The sequence below is a fragment of the Hordeum vulgare genome, chromosome 4H (genome assembly GCF_904849725.1).
Source record: "Hordeum vulgare subsp. vulgare chromosome 4H, MorexV3_pseudomolecules_assembly, whole genome shotgun sequence".
NCBI lineage: Eukaryota > Viridiplantae > Streptophyta > Magnoliopsida > Poales > Poaceae > Hordeum > Hordeum vulgare.
Genome location: NC_058521.1, coordinates 378,157,645 through 378,175,869, shown reverse-complemented (window position 1 = coordinate 378,175,869; position 18,225 = coordinate 378,157,645). Strand labels below are relative to the sequence as shown.

Below are 18,225 nucleotides of genomic sequence, written 5' to 3'. Positions count from 1 at the left end.
CATGAGGACACTCTTAAGATCACTGCACTGGAATGAAACTCACCGTCCCCGCCATGTTAATGACTGTCATCGGCGGAGGGACTTGGCCGGTCTTCTCGCACATAGACTGTACATTTGGTTTCGACAAGTCAAACTTTTTATTTATTAGTGAAACGGACATTAAAATGCAAGATTTGAAATAACATGAAGAAGAAACTTACCACGAAGAGCTTGTATATGGCCCTGTTAGACGCATCATTCTGTGCCCTCTCTGCCTCCACCAATGCAGTCGTCCTCTCCTCGAGCTCCCTCATCTCCTTATCCTTCTCTGCCATAGCCGCCTACATTGCCTCTCTCTCTTTCAGAATAGCAGCCTGCAACACAACTCATTGTTAGCATTGTAATCATATTGGTTCCAACGCACAACATAATGCGGAAAGATAGTTGAGTCCATTAAACTAACCTCGATGGCGAGCTCGTCTGGCCATGGACGAGGTGTTATCTCCGGACAGGAACTCGTTTGGTGTGCCCTTATCTGTCGAAGAGTGCTAGGACAACGTATAAGGCTGTCTCCAATGGCGATCGAGCCATGGGGCCTCCCGTTGCCAGCTATCATCACCAGCTCTGGATCAATAGGCCCCTCGCTCGGCTTAAAGTCCTCCCCTTTCCTCGCCTTCCCGTGATCTCTGTACTTCACGAGCTTGTGGTGGGAGGAGATGTTGGTGAAGTTTTCTGGATTCTCGAGGTCAGACTCAGAGAATGCCTTGACCTTCTTGTACGAGGCAGTATGGGCCATCGCATGCAGGTCGTACATCTGTGGCACCTCCGTCTTATTGTGATGCACCTAAAAGAGAGAGAGAGAGGAAAATTGTATTAGTAAAGGGCTCAAGATAGCATTAAGAATGAATTGCATGAGGCATGAAGCAAACCACATACCCAGTTCTCGCCAAATTGGATTAAGTTGACGCTCTCTTCATGGTGTGGCACACCAACCATTTTGCCACGCCTCTCCTTGGCGTTGTTGTGGCTGGCCTCCAACGTTTCGGAGCACCACTGATCCACCAAGGCCTCCCAACAATCCATCTTATCCACACACCATCTCGGGGGCACCTAAGTTAATAAAGAGAAATTTGAGCGCGTAAGAACCAAATCAAGGAAACTAACTACAAATCCTTAATAATATGTAATTACCTTCATGTAATGCTCCTTCTCCATCTTAGAATCACGGCACTTCGCCTTGTCCTTCCTAATACGCCGCGTGGCATAGTAGTCTCGAACAGCCTGCACCTGAGCCTCGTGCCAAAAGTTCTGAAGTAGGCGGCGACATTCGGTTTCGATAACCTTTGCCGCGCCCTCCTCGTATCCCTCCTCACACCTGTAGTAGGTCTGCAAATGAGACAACACCGATTAGTACATTAACTTGCTATGGTTGATTTATAATTGTGTGAAGGAGAAATTACCCAGAACTGTCAGATAACCATGTCGGCCCTCATGTGGCACAAAACACCGTCGATCTCCACCTCCGGCGTGGCCTAGGCACCCAAGTAGTGCTCCCAGGTCATTCCTACCTCTCTCTCTCGACCGGGCAATGTAACAAACCCTAGGAAGTTTTTACGGCAAAGCACACCAAGGATGCTGTTGGGCTTGCGGACACCCTTGGCAACAATCCAACCCCTACGGTATGACAAATTAAAGCCAAAACATTAGATATTTGAGAAAACGTGAAGGCAAAAGGTTAAATAAGAGTAAATTAACTTACTTGTCCCCATTTGGCCTAATCGACCACCTCTGCTCGGGGGTCGCTGGCACGAGCGGGAGCCCCGAACTACCACGCTGGTAGACAGTAGCCCCCTCAGCCAGCTCCTCGTCGCTACCAGCATGGCCACTTGGCTCAGCCCAGGTATCCCACTAGGTCTCTAGGGACGTACCCTCATCCCTGCTTTGCTCCGGAGTCGCCTGGAACGAAGCCTCTGGGACACGAGTCTCGTGGGTCGAAGGCTCGTCGACCTGAGGCTCGTTGACCCGAGGCTCGTGAACCGGAGTCCATGTAGCCTCCACCTCAGACGAACCCACCCTAGAAGTCCTGTGCTCAGGTGAATCAGCTTGGGGTGGTGGCGGAGACCGTGTAGCCTCCACCTCAGAAGGCATGGCAGCCACTGCCCTACCTCTCCCGCGGCCACGTGTACCTTTAGTACAACATAAATACCAACATGAGTAATAAAATGTATATAAATACCAATATGCATACAACATGAGTACAACATAAATACCAACATGAATACAACGTGTACCTTTAGTACATCTCGGCTTCGCAGGGGGTCGACCTCCTCTCACGGGGAGTGCTCCTTGCATAGTAGAGAGCAACACTCTCCAAAGAGGCGAGGCAGGAATGGAAGTACCCATCCCATCACCCGCCGACGAAGAAGGAGCCGCTGAGTGCTTTCGACCCTTTCCCACCATCTTTCAACACCTGTCATGACAAAGAGTAAATGAAATTAGTACAACATAAATACCAACATGAGTAATAAAATGTATATAATTTAAGTGTATCATCGTCATAAATTCCAACATGACTAATAAAAATTGAATACCTAACATGAACTCAAAATTTATATATAGTATAATAGTTGAATACCTGACATGAACTAATAACAATTGTGCTCGTCTATATATGCTTCAGGGTCAATAAATGCATCATGATCATCATTATCATCAATAAATGCATCATCATCATCACTATCAGGAAGAACATGTGGAAGGCCACCATTATGTAATTGGTCAAGAAGTGACAGGTCATCCGCAGCAGTAACCTCTTCTTCTTCCAGCTCTTCCTGTTCGGGCTCAGGGGTTAAGACGGATTCACTGTCGCTGTCTACAATGTTCTGGGGTGAAGTAGAGCGATTCTTGAAACGTTTCTTGGACATACGTGTTTCTTGGAAGAATTCTCCTTCATATGTGCCTGGGTTAATGTGAGGTTCGTAATCCTCTTCATTGAGGGTAGGTGGTCTAAAATGTGGTGGCACTTCATAAACGACATCCCAACCTTTGAGATTTGGATCAGTTTGACAGGCCCACGGTAGATAGAAAACGTGTGTCGCCTGTTGAGCCGTAATATAGACATCGGGAACATCTAAGTGGGTGTTTTGGTTGATTTCGACTAGTCCTATATGTTCATGAGTCCTTCTAGTCTCCCTCGGCTCAAACCAATAACGTTTGAAGACTACGACGGTCGGTGGGTTTTCACCATAGAATAGAAGTTCATAAATTGCTTCAACTCTTCCATAATACTCGGTGCCTCCTTCGCTGATAGCAGAGATAGAACAATTTGTAGTCTTTAGGTCGGGCATAGATAGCTCTTTGCCAAAGGTACGAAAGTGATACCCGTTGACGTTGTATTTGTCAAATGAACGGACCTTATAGTCAAAACCATTAGCGACTTGTCTCAACTCGGCGTTCATAGACTCTGCATCAGCCTACAAGTTTAATACAAAAGAATGGATGCATTAGCCGCAAATTAGACCAAGAAATCAAATGGCCCCTTAATGGTAATTAATTACCCTTTGTTTGAACCAAGAGATGAAACCGGGATAGTCGCCTCCATGCTTTGCGAGAAGCTCATACTCTTCGACGGAATCCTTTTCGATGACTGCTCCATCGGAGAATTCGGCGATGTATTGACTATATCAAATATCCGGGAATAAGAGTAGTTCAAAGCAATTAGAAGTTGCGGAACAATAATTTAACGAGAACTTACTCGATGTACGGCCGCACTTCTGTTAGGTTGGTGAAGATATACAATGAAATGGTCCGCCATTCTTCGACATCCAACGATTTCCCTTTTGAAGCACCGGATGGTGCGAGCTTACCTTTGAATAGGCTGAGGTTGGATCGAACTTTTTTGGATCGCCATCATTTTACCGAGGCTTCGGGTTATGCAAATGATGATTTTTGGCTTCGTAGTGTGTTGTCACGAAGTTTGCCGCCTCCTCAGTAATGAATGCCTCGGCCATCGATGCTTCAATTCTACGTTTATTTTTACACTTAGCTCGAAGCGTCTTCTGCATCCTCTCAGTTGAGTCGCACCATCGATTTTGAACGGGCCCCCCATTCTTGCCTCGGTCGGGAGACGCAAAATCAAATGTTGTATTGGATTAAAGAAGCCCGGTGGAAAGATCTTTTCTAATTTGCAGATCAACTCCGCCGCCAACTCTTCCATTTTATCTAGCACGCCAGGCGATAGTTCTTTCGCACAAAGAGAACGGAAGAAATAGCTCAGCTCTGCCAGTACTAGACATTCATCCTCAGGGATAAAGCCACGCAACATCACCGGCATTACCCGCTCAATCCATATGTGCCAATCATGACTCTTGAGACCAAATATTTTCAATTTCTCAAGACTCGGTCCCCTCTTTAGATTCGTAGCATACCCATCGGGGAACATCAACCGCATTTTCACCCACGATAGCATTTCCCTCATAGCTGGCCTTTCAAGATTGAACCATGCCTTTGGCTTCGCTATGCTTTGCTTTCCTTACCGTTGTCGCAAGTTTTGCAATGGTCTATCACATAGAGCCTCCAGGTCGATTCTAGCCTTAGGATAATCTTTTGACTTCCCCTCTATGTCGAACAATGTACCAAAAATGGCCTCCGCAATAGTGTTCATCACGTCGATGTTGTGTGGGCAAAGGAGGTCTTTGAAGTAAGGCAGATCCCATAAGCATGACTTGTGAGTCCATGCGTGTTCTTGTTGGAATTATGCCCTAGAGGCAATAATAAATGTATAATTATTATTATAATTCCTGTATCAAGATAATAGTTTATTATCCATGCTATAATTGTATTGAATGAAGACTCATTTACATGTGTGGATACATAGACAAAACACCATCCCTAGTATGCCTCTAGTTGGCTAGCCAGTTGATCGATGATAGTCAGTGTCTTCTGATTATGAACAAGGTGTTGTTGCTTGATAACTGGATCACGTCATTGGGAGAATCACGTGATGGACTAGACCCAAACTAATAGACGTAGCATGTTGATCATGTCATTTTGTTTCTACTGTTTTCTGTGTGTCAAGTATTTATTCCTATGACCATGAGATCATATAACTCACTGACACCGGAGGAATGCTTTGTGTGTATCAAACGTCGCAACGTAACTGGGTGACTATAAAGATGCTCTACAGGTATCTCCGAAGGTGTTAGTTGAGTTAGTATGGATCAAGACTGGGATTTGTCACTCCGTGTGACGGAGAGGTATCTCGGGGCCCACTCGGTAATACAACATCACACACAAGCCTTGCAAGCAATGTAACTTAGTGTAAGTTGCGGGATCTTGTATTACGGAACGAGTAAAGAGACTTGCCGGTAAACGAGATTGAAATAGGTATGCGGATACTGACGATCGAATCTCGGGCAAGTAACATACCGAAGGACAAAGGGAATGACATACGGGATTATACGAATCCTTGGCACTGAGGTTCAAACGATAAGATCTTCGTAGAATATGTAGGATCCAATATGGGCATCCAGGTCCCGCTATTGGATATTGACCGAGGAGTCTCTCGGGTCATGTCTACATAGTTCTCGAACCCGCAGGGTCTGCACACTTAAGGTTCGACGTTGTTTTATGCGTATTTGAGTTATATGGTTGGTTACCGAATGTTGTTCGGAGTCCCGGATGAGATCACGGACGTCACGAGGGTTTCCGGAATGGTCCGGAAACGAAGATTGATATATAGGATGACCTCATTTGATTACCCGAAGGTTTTCGGAGTTACTGGGAATGTACCGGGAATGACGAATGGGTTCCGGGAGTTTACCGGAGGGGGGCAACCCACTCCGGGGAAGCCCATAGGCTTTTGGGGGACACACCAGCCCTTAGTGGGCTGGTGGGACAGCCCCAAGGGAGCCTATGCGCCAAGATAAGAAAATCAAAGGAAAAGAAAAAAAAAAGAGGGAAGAAGTGGGAAGGGAGGGGGACTCCTCCCACCAAACCAAGTCCAACTCGGTTTGGGGGGGAGTCCTCCCCCCCCTTGGCTCGGCCGACCCCTTGGGAGTCTCTTGGACCCCAAGGCAAGGTCCCCCTCCCTCCTCCTATATATATGGGGCTTTTAGGGCAGATTTGAGACGACTTTCTCACGGCTGCCCGACCACATACCTCCATAGTTTTTCCTCTAGATCGTGTTTCTGCGGAGCTCGGGCGGAGCCCTGCTGAGACAAGATCATCACCAACCTCCGAAGCGCCGTCACGCTGCCGGAGAACTCTTCTACCTCTCCGTCTCTCTAGCTGGATCAAGAAGGCCGAGATCATCGTCAAGTTGTACGTGTGCTGAACGCAGAGGTGCCGTCCGTTCGGTACTAGATCGTGGGACTGATCGCGGGATTGTTCGCGGGGCGGATCGAGGGACGTGAGGACAATCCACTACATCAACCGCGTTCTCTAACGCTTCTGCTGTGCGATCTACAAGGGTACGTAGATCACTCATCCCCTCTCGTAGATGGACATCACCATGATAGGTCTTCGTGCGCGTAGGAAAATTTTTGTTTCCCATGCGACGTTCCCCAACAGTTCTGTATTATACCCTTTGAAGTATCCTGGACGCAAAGGATCGGGCTCGAGAGCGTTTAACTGATCAAGGGTCTGTTGTCCTGTCAACGCAGCTGGTGCAGTGTTTTTGACAATTCTACCTTTGATGAAATTCTTCTTGTCTTTTCTGAACTTATGGTCAGGATCCAGGAATTGTCTATGCATTTCGAAGCAAGAATACTTGCGACCAGCCTGCAGCCAACAGAACTGAAGAGCTGCCTTGCATGTGGTGCACGGGAACCTTCCATGCATACACCAGCCAGCGAATAGCGCAAACGCCGGATAATCATGCGTCCAGTAGATGTACCACACATGCATTTTGAAATTTGTTTTGGTAGCCGCGTCGTAGGTCTTGATCCCATTATCCCAGGCTTCTTGCAACTCATCCTTAAGCGGCTGCATGTACACATTCATATTCTTCCCCTGATAGTTGGGTCCTGGAATTATCAACGTCAGGAAAATGTTCTTTCTTTTCATAATCTCTCCGGGTGAAAATTTTAGTGGGATGACAAATACAGGCCAACAACTGTATTATGCTGCCGTCATACCATACACATTGAACCCATCCGTGCTGATGGCAACTCTAGGTTTCCTTGGATCTTCCGATTTATCCTTATGTAATGCATCGAAGTGCCTCCACGCAAAACCATCTGAAGTGTGTACGAGCATCTTGTTCCCATCCGCATCTAGTTCGGTTTTTTGCCCAATTTGTGCCATGTCATCTGTCTGGCCGTCTCTTCGACCATGAAAAGACGTTGAAGTCTTGGTACGATTGGCAGATACCGAAGAACACTAATGGGGATTTTGGTCTGATTCTTCTCACCCATACTGCTGTCTACCACAATGTACCTGGAAGAACTGCAAATGGGGAAATAATTCAAGGCCGCATACTCAAGCCTAAATAAGGCACATCCATTCTCACACGCATGTATCTTTTCATAGGGCATCTTAAGTACACGGAGGATTTTCTCTGACTGGTACAGGTTTGCAGGCAGTACATGGCCTTTGGGTAGAAAGTGTCCAAATATCGTCATCATCGCGTCGTAGCATTCTCTGCCTAGGTTGAATTGAGCCTTCAGAGCCATTACTTGCGCGATGGCATCCAGCTGACAAAGCTCAGTCTGCTCATGGAGAGGACGTTTTGAAGACTCCAACATTTCATAGAAGGCCTTTGCAGATTCCTCCATCTCATCATCCGAATTCCGAGCATCATCAAAGTCTTGAACCATGTCTTCAATCCCGGTACCATGCTCGTCGGTGCGACGACGAATCACCTCAGCTCTGGCACGTTGGTCAGACTCGCCATGAAAAGTCCACACCGTATAATTAGGAGTAAAACCCCACTTCTGGAGGTGTTTACCCATTTCAAACTCTGTCTGCTTTTTCCAGTTGTCGCAGTTGGGACAGGGGCACCATGTTTTTTGCTCGCCATTTGCAAATGCGTCTCTCACAAACCCCCTGGTTTTTGTTAACCATTCATGGGTCATGTCTTTCTGACTAGGGTGACCAGTGTACATCCAAGCACGATCACTCATGTTGCCTAGCTACCTATGGGGGCACAAGAAATAAATATATAATTCATCATCTATATTCATACGCTAATCAAGTTTGTCAGTTTTATTACGTCCATGCAACCTACATGCTAATAGGTAAAGATAGGTCCTAATCCCACCCGAGTATGTGTAGATTGGATTCGTTTTCCCTTGCTCTGCTCCAGATGCGACGCAGAATTTCGGCATCACCTCCCCGTTGTTCTCCTGATACACGTCTCGGCAATAAGCAGAGAGGGTGTGTACCCGGAGAATAACATGGAGGCACTGACGAAATTCTGCATCGGATCCACAGCACAGCATACGGGAAAACGAACCCAATCTACACATACTCGGGCTGTCCATGGATAATGTTGGACAATTCGAAAGGATGGCGGTTATAAATATGCAAAGAAATGCATATTTATAGATGTCACCCTTTCGAACGGGAGACGCATACTAGTCACGCATACTCATGATTGAAGAAACCTATAGCTAGCAAGTTTCATCGGCACGAAGACCGGGACAGAGCAAATTAAGGGGGTAGGAGGAGAAGTCATTTGTGCTCACCAACAAACGCAAGGGCGGAGCTCGTCCAACGCACGTGGAGCACATTGAAATTCACACGATCAACACAAAATATGATATTTTTATAATTAACATAACTATGTGACCTAACTCATTACTATGTGGGTCAGTGTCGTCGGGGGTCGAGGGTCACTGGCGTCGGGGGTTGGGGTCTTTTTGGTCAACAAGAGGCCGAAGAGGTGTCGGGGCTCGGGAGTTGGGGGTTAGTGGCTTCGGGGGTCGGGGGTCGAGGGTGAGTGGCGTCAGGGGTTGGGGGTCGGGGGTCGAGGGCCAGTGGCGTCGGGGGTCGGGGGGTCGGGGGTTCGCGTACTACGGCATCTCCTCCAACCTCATCAGCTACCTGACCGACCCGCTCGGGGAGAGCACGGCCGCCGCCGCCGCCGTCAACGCCTGGTCCGGCGCCGCGTCCATGATGTCGCTGCTTCGCGCCGCCGTCGCCGACTCGTGGCTCGGCCGCTACCGCACCATCGTCGCCTCCTCCATTCTATACATCATGGTCAGCCAACTCCTCACAACGCCCCCTGATTCGTTTCCTTCGTCGACGCCAAGCACAACTTTCTTCCTTCTGCTCAATCAACTTTTATGTGGATCTTTTCGGTAGCGTTTGGTTGAACGATAACGAGTTTACTGGTCCAAGAAATCTCGCACGAGTGGCGCATGGCACTGTATAGTAGTAGTAGTAGTAGTAGTAGTAGTAGTAGTAGTAGTATTTTTGTTGAGAATATTATGGTTGACATGGATGTTTCAAAATTTCATTGTTTTATCCGGTGGAAGCACACAGACCACAACATAGTGCTTCCGACGTCGATGTGCTCATGAATCAGCTGGACCGAGTCGATCTTTTTTTTGGGAGGGTACCGGGTCGATCTTCGAAGATAGAATAATGTGCTCAACCCTAAACCTTTTATTTTCTAATGACACCACTTTCTTTATGATCAGGAACAGTGGGTGAAGGGAAGGTGGAGGGGGCGCCGAGCCTGGGACGTACTAGGGAACCCCTCCCCCAGGTCTAGACAAAGCTAAGACAAGAATTTTGGGACGGAGGGAGTAGTTGATAAGAGTTTGCACTAGGAAAGGGCGGGAGTTGATCAGAGTCAAGTATGCTCAGGCTATGGAAATCAAGTTCTGATCGGTTAAAGTTGATCAAGAATTCTGTATGAACACATGCTTGTGCTGATACAGTACATATCCATACAACATGGACCTTTTTAATACTGAATATAGTATGGTCACCTCCATCATCGTTTAGTATGGATTCGATCTAACACATTACTACTTAATACTACCTTCGTCCGGTCGGAGCAATGGATGTATCTAGATATATTTTAATTCTAGATACATCTAATTTTATCAATTTCTCCGATAAGCGATAAGTGTTTCTGGACGCGGAGAGTAGATCTGAGGTTAATGCAGGAACACCATTGATTTTCCTTTCAAATATGTGTAGCAACCAATGGGAGAATGGAATAAAAGATAAATCCTTGGCATTACAATACTCTTGGACATGAATTCTTAAGAGCAGGGGCTGCCTTACTATGAAAAATTCAAACTTTTACTGATTTTCGATAAAAACTAGTGCTAGTACGCATCCTTCAACTGTAATAATTCGATTATAATAAGACAAGAGGTGAAGAGGAGTAGCTCGTACGGCGGCAGGTCGAGGAGGAGGACGGTTGTGACGGTCGTCGGGGAGTCGGGGCGGCGCGGGGCGGCGTCCTTGGGCCGGAGCAGCGGGACGACGGGGCGGCACGGCACGACCTCCTTGGGACGGAGCAGCGGGACGTCGGCGCAGAGCACCTGGTGCCGGATGGAGGGATTCGAGGAGCGGGGTTGAGGCGGAAACCTAGGGGTGGCCGGCGGAGCTCGTGGGCATCGACACGCGGCGCGGGGTGCAGATGCACTGGTGGGTCGCGTACGTGGGAAGCGGCGGTTGGCGACGCCGGACTGTGGTTGTGACGGTGGGGGCAGGCGTGCGGGAGGAGGGCGACGAGGTGGGGGAGGCATCGGGTGGGGGCAGCCGTTAGTGTGGTTGGTGGGCCGATGTCCCCTTTGCCGTCTGCCGTGCTCCCAGGCAGACGGCAAAGGAGTCCGAGGCACACGACAAAGGGGCGGGGAGGTTGGGGTGGGGTTTCGGCCGTTTGGGGGGGGGGGGGGGGCTTTGCCGTTTGCCCGCCCTTTGCCGTCCGCATAGGGCTTCTTTGTCGCCCGCCAGCGAACGACAAAGACGTGGCCGGCGACAAATTAAACCTTTGCCATCAGCCACCTCTTTGCCGTCAGCACTGTGACAGCTGACGGCAAAGAGTACCTTTGCCATGCATCAGCAGACGGCAAAGGCAAGGCAGACGGTAAAATTCTGAATTCCAGTAGTGAGGGATAACTTGATGGAGGAGAGGGATAAATTGAAGGAGGAGAAAAACTACTCACGACAGATAGGACTGAGCTACATAGAGAAGTTGCTCGCATAAAAAATGACGAAGAGAGCAATTTGAAGAAGATTCGCGAGCTAAGGATAATCCTTAATGAAGAGTAGTTTAATTATTTCAGTATCTTTTGTGAAGTTTTAAACTCTGAAGTTTATGAGTATGTTTAGTTGATCAGTATTAAGTTTTAAATTCTTATTAAGTTTATGAGCATGTTCAGTTGATCACTACCTTTCGTGAAATTTAAACTCTTAGTTTATGAAATAGTATTTTTCGTTATAAAAAAACAAATTGCTGGTGTTGGACAACAGCGCACGACAAAGATAATATAGATGTATAGTTGACATTGGCCGTAAGATACTTGTAAGATGATTTTTCTCTCACCTTCATCTTACTATTTATGCTACACGATACTTGTAAGATAATGCATCTGCATTGCGCCTACGTACTCCCTTCATTCCACAATGTAGAGAGTTCGTATTTTTTAAATCTAAGTATAATTTATATATTTAACCAACAAGATCGATTACGACGAAAAAATATATCGCTGAAGCAAGAAAGAATGCCCGTAAAAAAAGAGAGACTATCATCAAGAAAGAAAATTCCCCATCTTCCAGTGACTTTCGTCCGGACGGGGTCAGGTCAGGTCAAGGTCAAGGGGGAGTCAAGTGTGAAAAACCACAGCACCAAGCCGAAAGCTGATGATTGCCAAGGACAGAAGAGATGAATGATGCAGTGACCGCGTGTGGGTAACGATGATTCCCTCGCCATCCTGACATCTCCCTTCCGACAGTGACATTGCCAAAAGAATAGCCTCCGCCTTGAAATCAAGCGAACATTAATTAATTTGATTAGCAATTAATTGGAGACGTGTGAATCGATGGTCTCGAGCCCTAATCCCAGCAGCAGCAGCTCTCAAACTCCATCCCATTACCACATCCCCATTATATAAGGACGCGATTAGGAGCGTCTCCGAGCGGTTCTTTGTGCCACCACCACCACCTATCTATCGCCTTGCCTCGCCTCGCCCCGCCACCTAAAAATTCCCCGGGCACCTACCCTCCCTCTTCCTCGATCCTCATCCCAATCCACCCTTTTCGTTTTCGTTTCTCTATTCGATTCGATTCGAATCTTGCTTCTTCTTCTTCTCGTCGTCTCCACAAAACCAAGAAAGGAATCTCTGTAACGTAATTGCAGCGCCATTATTCGAGGGGGAGAAAGGGGTGGGTTGCTCTGCTTCATGCTTGTTTGCTATCCCTATTCGCTTTTCTCTTGGGTGGGTTGAGTTCTTTCCTTGGGCCTTGCTGGATTTGTTCTGGGATCCAGGGAGGGATACATTGCCTCCTCCTTGCACCTTGCACCATAGCTTCTTTGCCTGCTTCCCACGCGCTCCGCTCCGTTCATCCAAAGATTCGCCATTTCTTTCTGCTCCTACATGCGAGATTCCTTGCTTTCCGCTCCAAGCTTGCCATTCGAATTCCTCATTACTTGAGCGGTGGCGGAGCAAGGGGAATGTCTTTCAGGAGCCTAATTCAGGACATGAAGGACGAGTTCGGGAACATCTCGCGCCACGGCCTGCGCTCCTCCCGCTCGCACCGCGTCGCCGCCGGTGCACCGCGGGTGGTCTCCGCGGGGCTGGCGGACGCGCTGGAAGGGACCTGCTGGGCGCAGCTGCCCCCGGAGCTCTTGCGGGAGGTGCTGGTGAGGATCGAGAACTCCCAAGGCTGCTGGCCCTCCCGCCGGGACGTGGTGGCATGCGCCGGCGTCTGCCGGGCCTGGAGGGGCATCATGAAGGAGGTCGTGCGCGTCCCGGAGGCGTCCGCCAAACTCACCTTCCCTATCTCGCTCAAGCAGGTTCATCACCTTATCCTCGCTCACTCATGCTATCAAGTATCAACTACGTATGTATTATTAATAATTAATTAATTGTGTCATAGCTTCATTGCCGTCGCCCGTCGTGCTTTCAGAGCATCTTCAGCCGCGCCCCTAACAGACCCCCAAAGGCACTTTTTTAATGCCGACGCAAAAAAACAATCCAGTCGTGCGTCCGGAAGCCTGTTTGTTGGTTAGGGTCGATTTTGCCGCCGGCGGACCCAGGCCAAACCCGGTGTGCTGGGGCACCGGGGTCGCAGGGGAACCGGGGTCGCAGGGGGGAACGTTTTTGGGGCGAACTCTTTGTGAACTCTTTGTCGTCCTCAACGTCTCGTTTTCTCGCGCGGAATCAATGCGAAGGCTGCCGTCGGTCAACCTTCAATTGATTCCTCACGGGCGGTGCAGTGAAGTCGCTCCGACGCCCGTCCCGCCTCCTCCCGCCACGCGTACGCACGGCTGTCGCCCGCTCTCTGCCCACCGGCGGCTATATAAGCAGTCCCTCCCTCGCCGGTGGCCGCACACCTCTCGTCACAGCCCTTCTCCCTCTCTCACCGCCGACGCCCCTCTCCCCCTTTCGCTGCCGACGCCCCTCTCTCCACCGACGACCATTGTCGAGCGCTACCCCGGTGACGGAGCGGCGGCAAACGGCTTCGGCCGCCGCCACCTCCACGAGTCCGAGGCCCGCCTCCTCTGCGAGGCGGACTACCCGGCGGCACCGGATATGCGGGTGCCGGGCTAGTGGAGGCTGAGCGCCGGCGGAGTCCCGGTGCCACTGCCGCCCTCTGGAGCTCACCGGCGTGCAGAGAGCTCGCGGAACCAGCCGAGGTACGCCCCCGACAGCAACACGTTGTGGACGACATACTTCGAACGCCGCCACGCCGAACAGCTTGCCGCCGCCAACGGCACTGAACCCCGCGGTCGCTTCAACTCCGAGGGGTGACGCCTATGGTGGGGCGTCCCCGGCTGCACGCTGGATGCCGTCCTCGAGTACATCGAGGACGGCAACTTGCCGCGGTTGGAGTACCCGGCGCCCCCTCCTTCTCCCGCCGCCGTGGTAGTTCATGGACGTCGAGGCGCATGGAGACGACGTCGTTCGGGTCGCCGACGCTCCTCCCCGTCAATCTGGAGCCGCGGGAGATGCCGCTCGGGCGGCGCACGTGCAACGACGCCCTCGTCATCAACGAGGGCGGCGTCCCTTCTCCACCGGCTTCCTCCTCCCGTCTCGTCAAGCCGAAGACTGAGCCAGCGCTCCTCTCCGTGAAGGAGCATGAGGCCATGGCTGCCGACAAGGAGACCGGGCGCTCAAATGGGTGCGGGACGACTACGTCCGGGAGGAAATGGAGCGCCAGCGCCACGCCCTCGAGGAGATCGTCGTTCGACGCCACGGCCGCGAGGAGGGCGGTGTCGTCATACTCGACGACAGCGACGAGGAGGCGCCCGGGCCGTCCAACCCCGTCCACCACGGTGACCCTGGGCAGGGGTGCAGCAAGGACGGCGGCGGCGACTGCACCAACTTCTACATGCTTCTCGGCATGTAGAAAGTTCAAGGCCGCGGCGGCGTAGTAGTAGTTCTTAATTTCCGTTTTAATTTTTTTTAGTTTAGTTTGTGCAAATATCAATGAAAACGCCTGAATTTCCTCCAAATTTGTGTCCTGTTTGGCCGAATTTTGGCCGAGTTTGGTTTAAGAAAAAACGGCGCATGGGGCGACCTTGGGGGCGGCTGGGAACCCGAGCCCCCCCCCCCCCGCCCCCCCGCCGATTTTATTGCTGGCGCATGCCCAGGCGGCGCTATTTCATCCCCTGGGGGCGCCGAACGGTTGGAGATGCTCTTAGGATCATCAATCGTGGGTATTTAGAGTAGTATTGTGAATTACCTTTTTATTTAGCGATGAGAGATGGTGATTGAATAAAATCATACATTATGTTGCTCAAGTCTTTGGATTAAAGCAGTGAGCTAGCTTTGTCATGGAAGGTACCAACCATCTGGTTTTCTTAAAGCCTTCTTGTATCAGAAACTTGTAATGTTGGTTGGATGTCTTCCTGGTCATGACTTGACAGAGAGAGGGTTGTTGGTAAACTAAAATTTGCCATCATGCAGTGATGTACAAGGAAATGTGACAGGTAAGATGAGCAAATGCCAACTTGATGTATGCTATGCCTTTTTATATGTAGTGTCCGGCAAGCTTAGCTTTAAATCGCAGTATCAATTGGCATTTTTTTGGTTGTTCTTGTAAGAATTTATTCCACTTCCGTGTAATGTTATCTCAATACTAAATTTCATTTCTGCTAACACCATAATGTGCAGCCTGGCCCAAAGGATGGCACTCTCAAATGTTTCATAAGAAGAAACCGGACTACTCAGACATATTATCTGTATACTGGACTCACGGAAGGTATGCTCCTTAATCATCCCCATTTTGCTGGGCGCAAGCAGTGTAGCTATGCAGACTATAGTGGGTGTTGAAACATATTGCCAGCCTTCCTCCATCAGTTCGGACTTTTGGATGAGTTGGCTGGAGCATGAATTCAATATGGTATCCTAGCCAAGAGGTCTTGAGTTCAAGACCCTGCCAATGCAGTATTAAAAATAAACGATTCTATGGCCTACATCGATCCCACGTAGCCTAGATGTGAGGGGGAGTGTTGAAACATATTGCCAGCCTTCCTCCATCAGTTCGGACTTTTGGATGAGTTGGCTGGAGCATGAATTCAATAGTGGGTACATGCTTACTATTTTTTGGTTGCAGCACTGGCTGATAATGGGAAGTTCCTGCTTGCTGCACGCAAATGCAGAAAGCCTACATACACAGACTACCTAATTTATCTTGATATGGCTGGTATTTCAAAGGGAAGCAGCACCTACATTGGCAAGCTAAGGTGATCTTTTGAGATTTGATCTCCATTTGAAGCTATGGTTTGTGCTATTTCCTTCATATTATTGGTAACCAAGATCCTTTAGTTCTATATATTATACGCTGTTTCAGCTAAATTCTAGTCTGCGTTGTTTCTTTCTTCTTTTGGAAAGTACACCTTAAAGTCGTAAGAAAATAGAGTACTATTTGTTTTAACATTAGTCTGTTAAATTAATTCTAAGCGTGAAATTGTAAAAAGTAAAGAGAGTATTTTCTACTGTAGGTTCTATGCTCAGCCTCTGCATCGATTGATGCACATGGCCTAACACCGAGCATCAACTGGTCTTAGTTAGCATGATGAACACTGTATTTTGGTATTAGGATGATTTGCTTGTCAGGTGTATTCGATGGAAATATATTCTTGGCTTTATTGTTTTATCAATTGTTTTCATGATGATATCTTGTCCGGAGTAACAACACAAAAATGACATAACCAACTGTTCCGTGAACAGGTCGAACTTTCTGGGAACAAAGTTTACCGTCTATGATGCTCATCCACCGTATGATGGAGCTGCGGTCTCAAAAAGGCGGTCTTCTCATGTGATTGGTTTGAACCAGGTCTCCCCAAGAGTTCCTGCTGGCAATCATCCAGTTTCACACATTTCTTACGAGTTGAACGTTTTGGGCTCCAGGTATGGATGTTCACACAGTTGTTGTGCTATTTTAATTAGACATAACACCTGATAGTAGCAAACTCACAATAGGTATGGATATTCACACTGTTGTGATTATTGCAGCTGATTTTATAGGTAAATCAACACGGTATAAGCAAATTAGATTTAATTGACAAGGCATGAACATAAAAACTGCAGTATGTAAAGGCAGGTCTACATTGATAAGTGTAACCCTTTAGATATTAACTGACACTGCATGGTAACACTATTAAATTCGTCATATAACACGTGTGATGGAAGGATACCACTCATTGTCCTGTTGCATACCTGCTGCAGAGGTCCAAGAAGGATGAGCTGTGTTATGAGTTCTATCCCTGCATCAGCAGTTGAAGAGGGAGGCAAAGCTCCAACACAAACTGAATTTCCCCTTAGCAACCTTGACTCCTTCCCGTCGATTCCATTCTTCAGATCTAAATCTGCTCGGATAGACAGTGCACCCGCTCAGGCTCAGGACGAAGAGAAGCTGGTGCTGAAGAACAAGTCTCCTCGGTGGCATGAACAACTGCAATGTTGGTGCCTCAATTTCCGTGGGCGGGTGACGGTTGCGTCAGTGAAGAACTTTCAGCTGGTGGCTTCAGATGACAATGGACCAGTTAGCCAGGAGCATGACAAGGTGATTCTCCAGTTTGGAAAGATAGGCAAAGACTTGTTCACCATGGACTACCGCTACCCGATATCAGCATTTCAATCATTTGCAATATGTCTAAGCAGTTTTGATACCAAGATTGCTTGTGAATGAAACAAGGTAATTATTTATTTCCTTATTCCATGTTAATAGTAGCTAAATTCTGATCACGGTTGTTTACTATGCCTGTGCTAGATATACTCGCATTAGAGTGACTTGTATCCACATGATGGCATGTATTAAGCCGTTTCATATTGACTCGTTAGATTCCAGAGACAGCAGGATAGTGAGAATTGGACAAGATCCAGCATTTTGATTGGCTGTTGACGTTGGAGTCTTCAACCTGCATGCGTCTGCTGCCTATATTATCCAATTCCAACTGACCTTGTAGAAAAATATCCAGTTCCAGCTGGGCTCTCCTGTTGGCAGGATTAGGTCCAAATTAGATGCTGACAGTTGACGTGTGTTTGCCGTCGTCTAATATAATAATTAAAAACATGGTGTGTAAACTAGTGTAGCATGCAATTTCTTACTATGTTAAACTTGTGCGGTTAACCCAAATGTGGGTTTTAGTTGTCATCTTGATGAATCCTTGGCCCTCGTGTTTGTATGTACCTGCAGGTGCTGGGGAAAATGATGGCAGCTGGAAGAAGGGGGGAGAAAAACGGAATCACAAGTATTGGGTAGACCGTCGCCTGAAGTTTGTCCGGTGGTGTATATAATATAGCTATCTCTCTATGTAATTTATTTTCTGTGCATGATTAATACTCGCTCCGCCTCAAAATAAATGTTTCAAGCTTAGTATAACTTTATACTAAAACTAGTATAAAGCTGAGACACTTATTTTGAGACGGAGGGAGCATACTGTAAGTGGCGGAGTACATTATTTGCCGGTGCCGGCAAAGCCAAAACCTAGAGTCTATCCCCAGTTCCCAGTGATTGAGGCAGACTTGTTTGTGTGGCCATTGCCAAACCTGATGAGTTTATTGACTTGTTTGTGTGGCCATTGCCAAACCTGATGAGTTTATTGACTTGTTT

General features: G+C 48.3%; 1 protein-coding gene across 1 annotated transcript; it reads left to right on the top strand.

Annotated features, from left to right (window-relative positions):
- The first annotated feature begins 12,025 nt into the window (after positions 1–12,025).
- LOC123448666 (tubby-like F-box protein 6) lies at positions 12,026–18,218 on the top strand. The gene is made up of 6 exons (XM_045125629.1): positions 12,026–12,958; positions 15,282–15,369; positions 15,724–15,853; positions 16,341–16,520; positions 16,839–17,307; positions 17,809–18,218. Exons 1-5 carry the CDS (start codon positions 12,617–12,619, stop codon positions 17,299–17,301), a joined length of 1,203 nt encoding a protein of 400 aa, XP_044981564.1. The 5' UTR covers positions 12,026–12,616; the 3' UTR covers positions 17,302–17,307; positions 17,809–18,218.
- Positions 18,219–18,225: the final 7 nt, after the last annotated feature.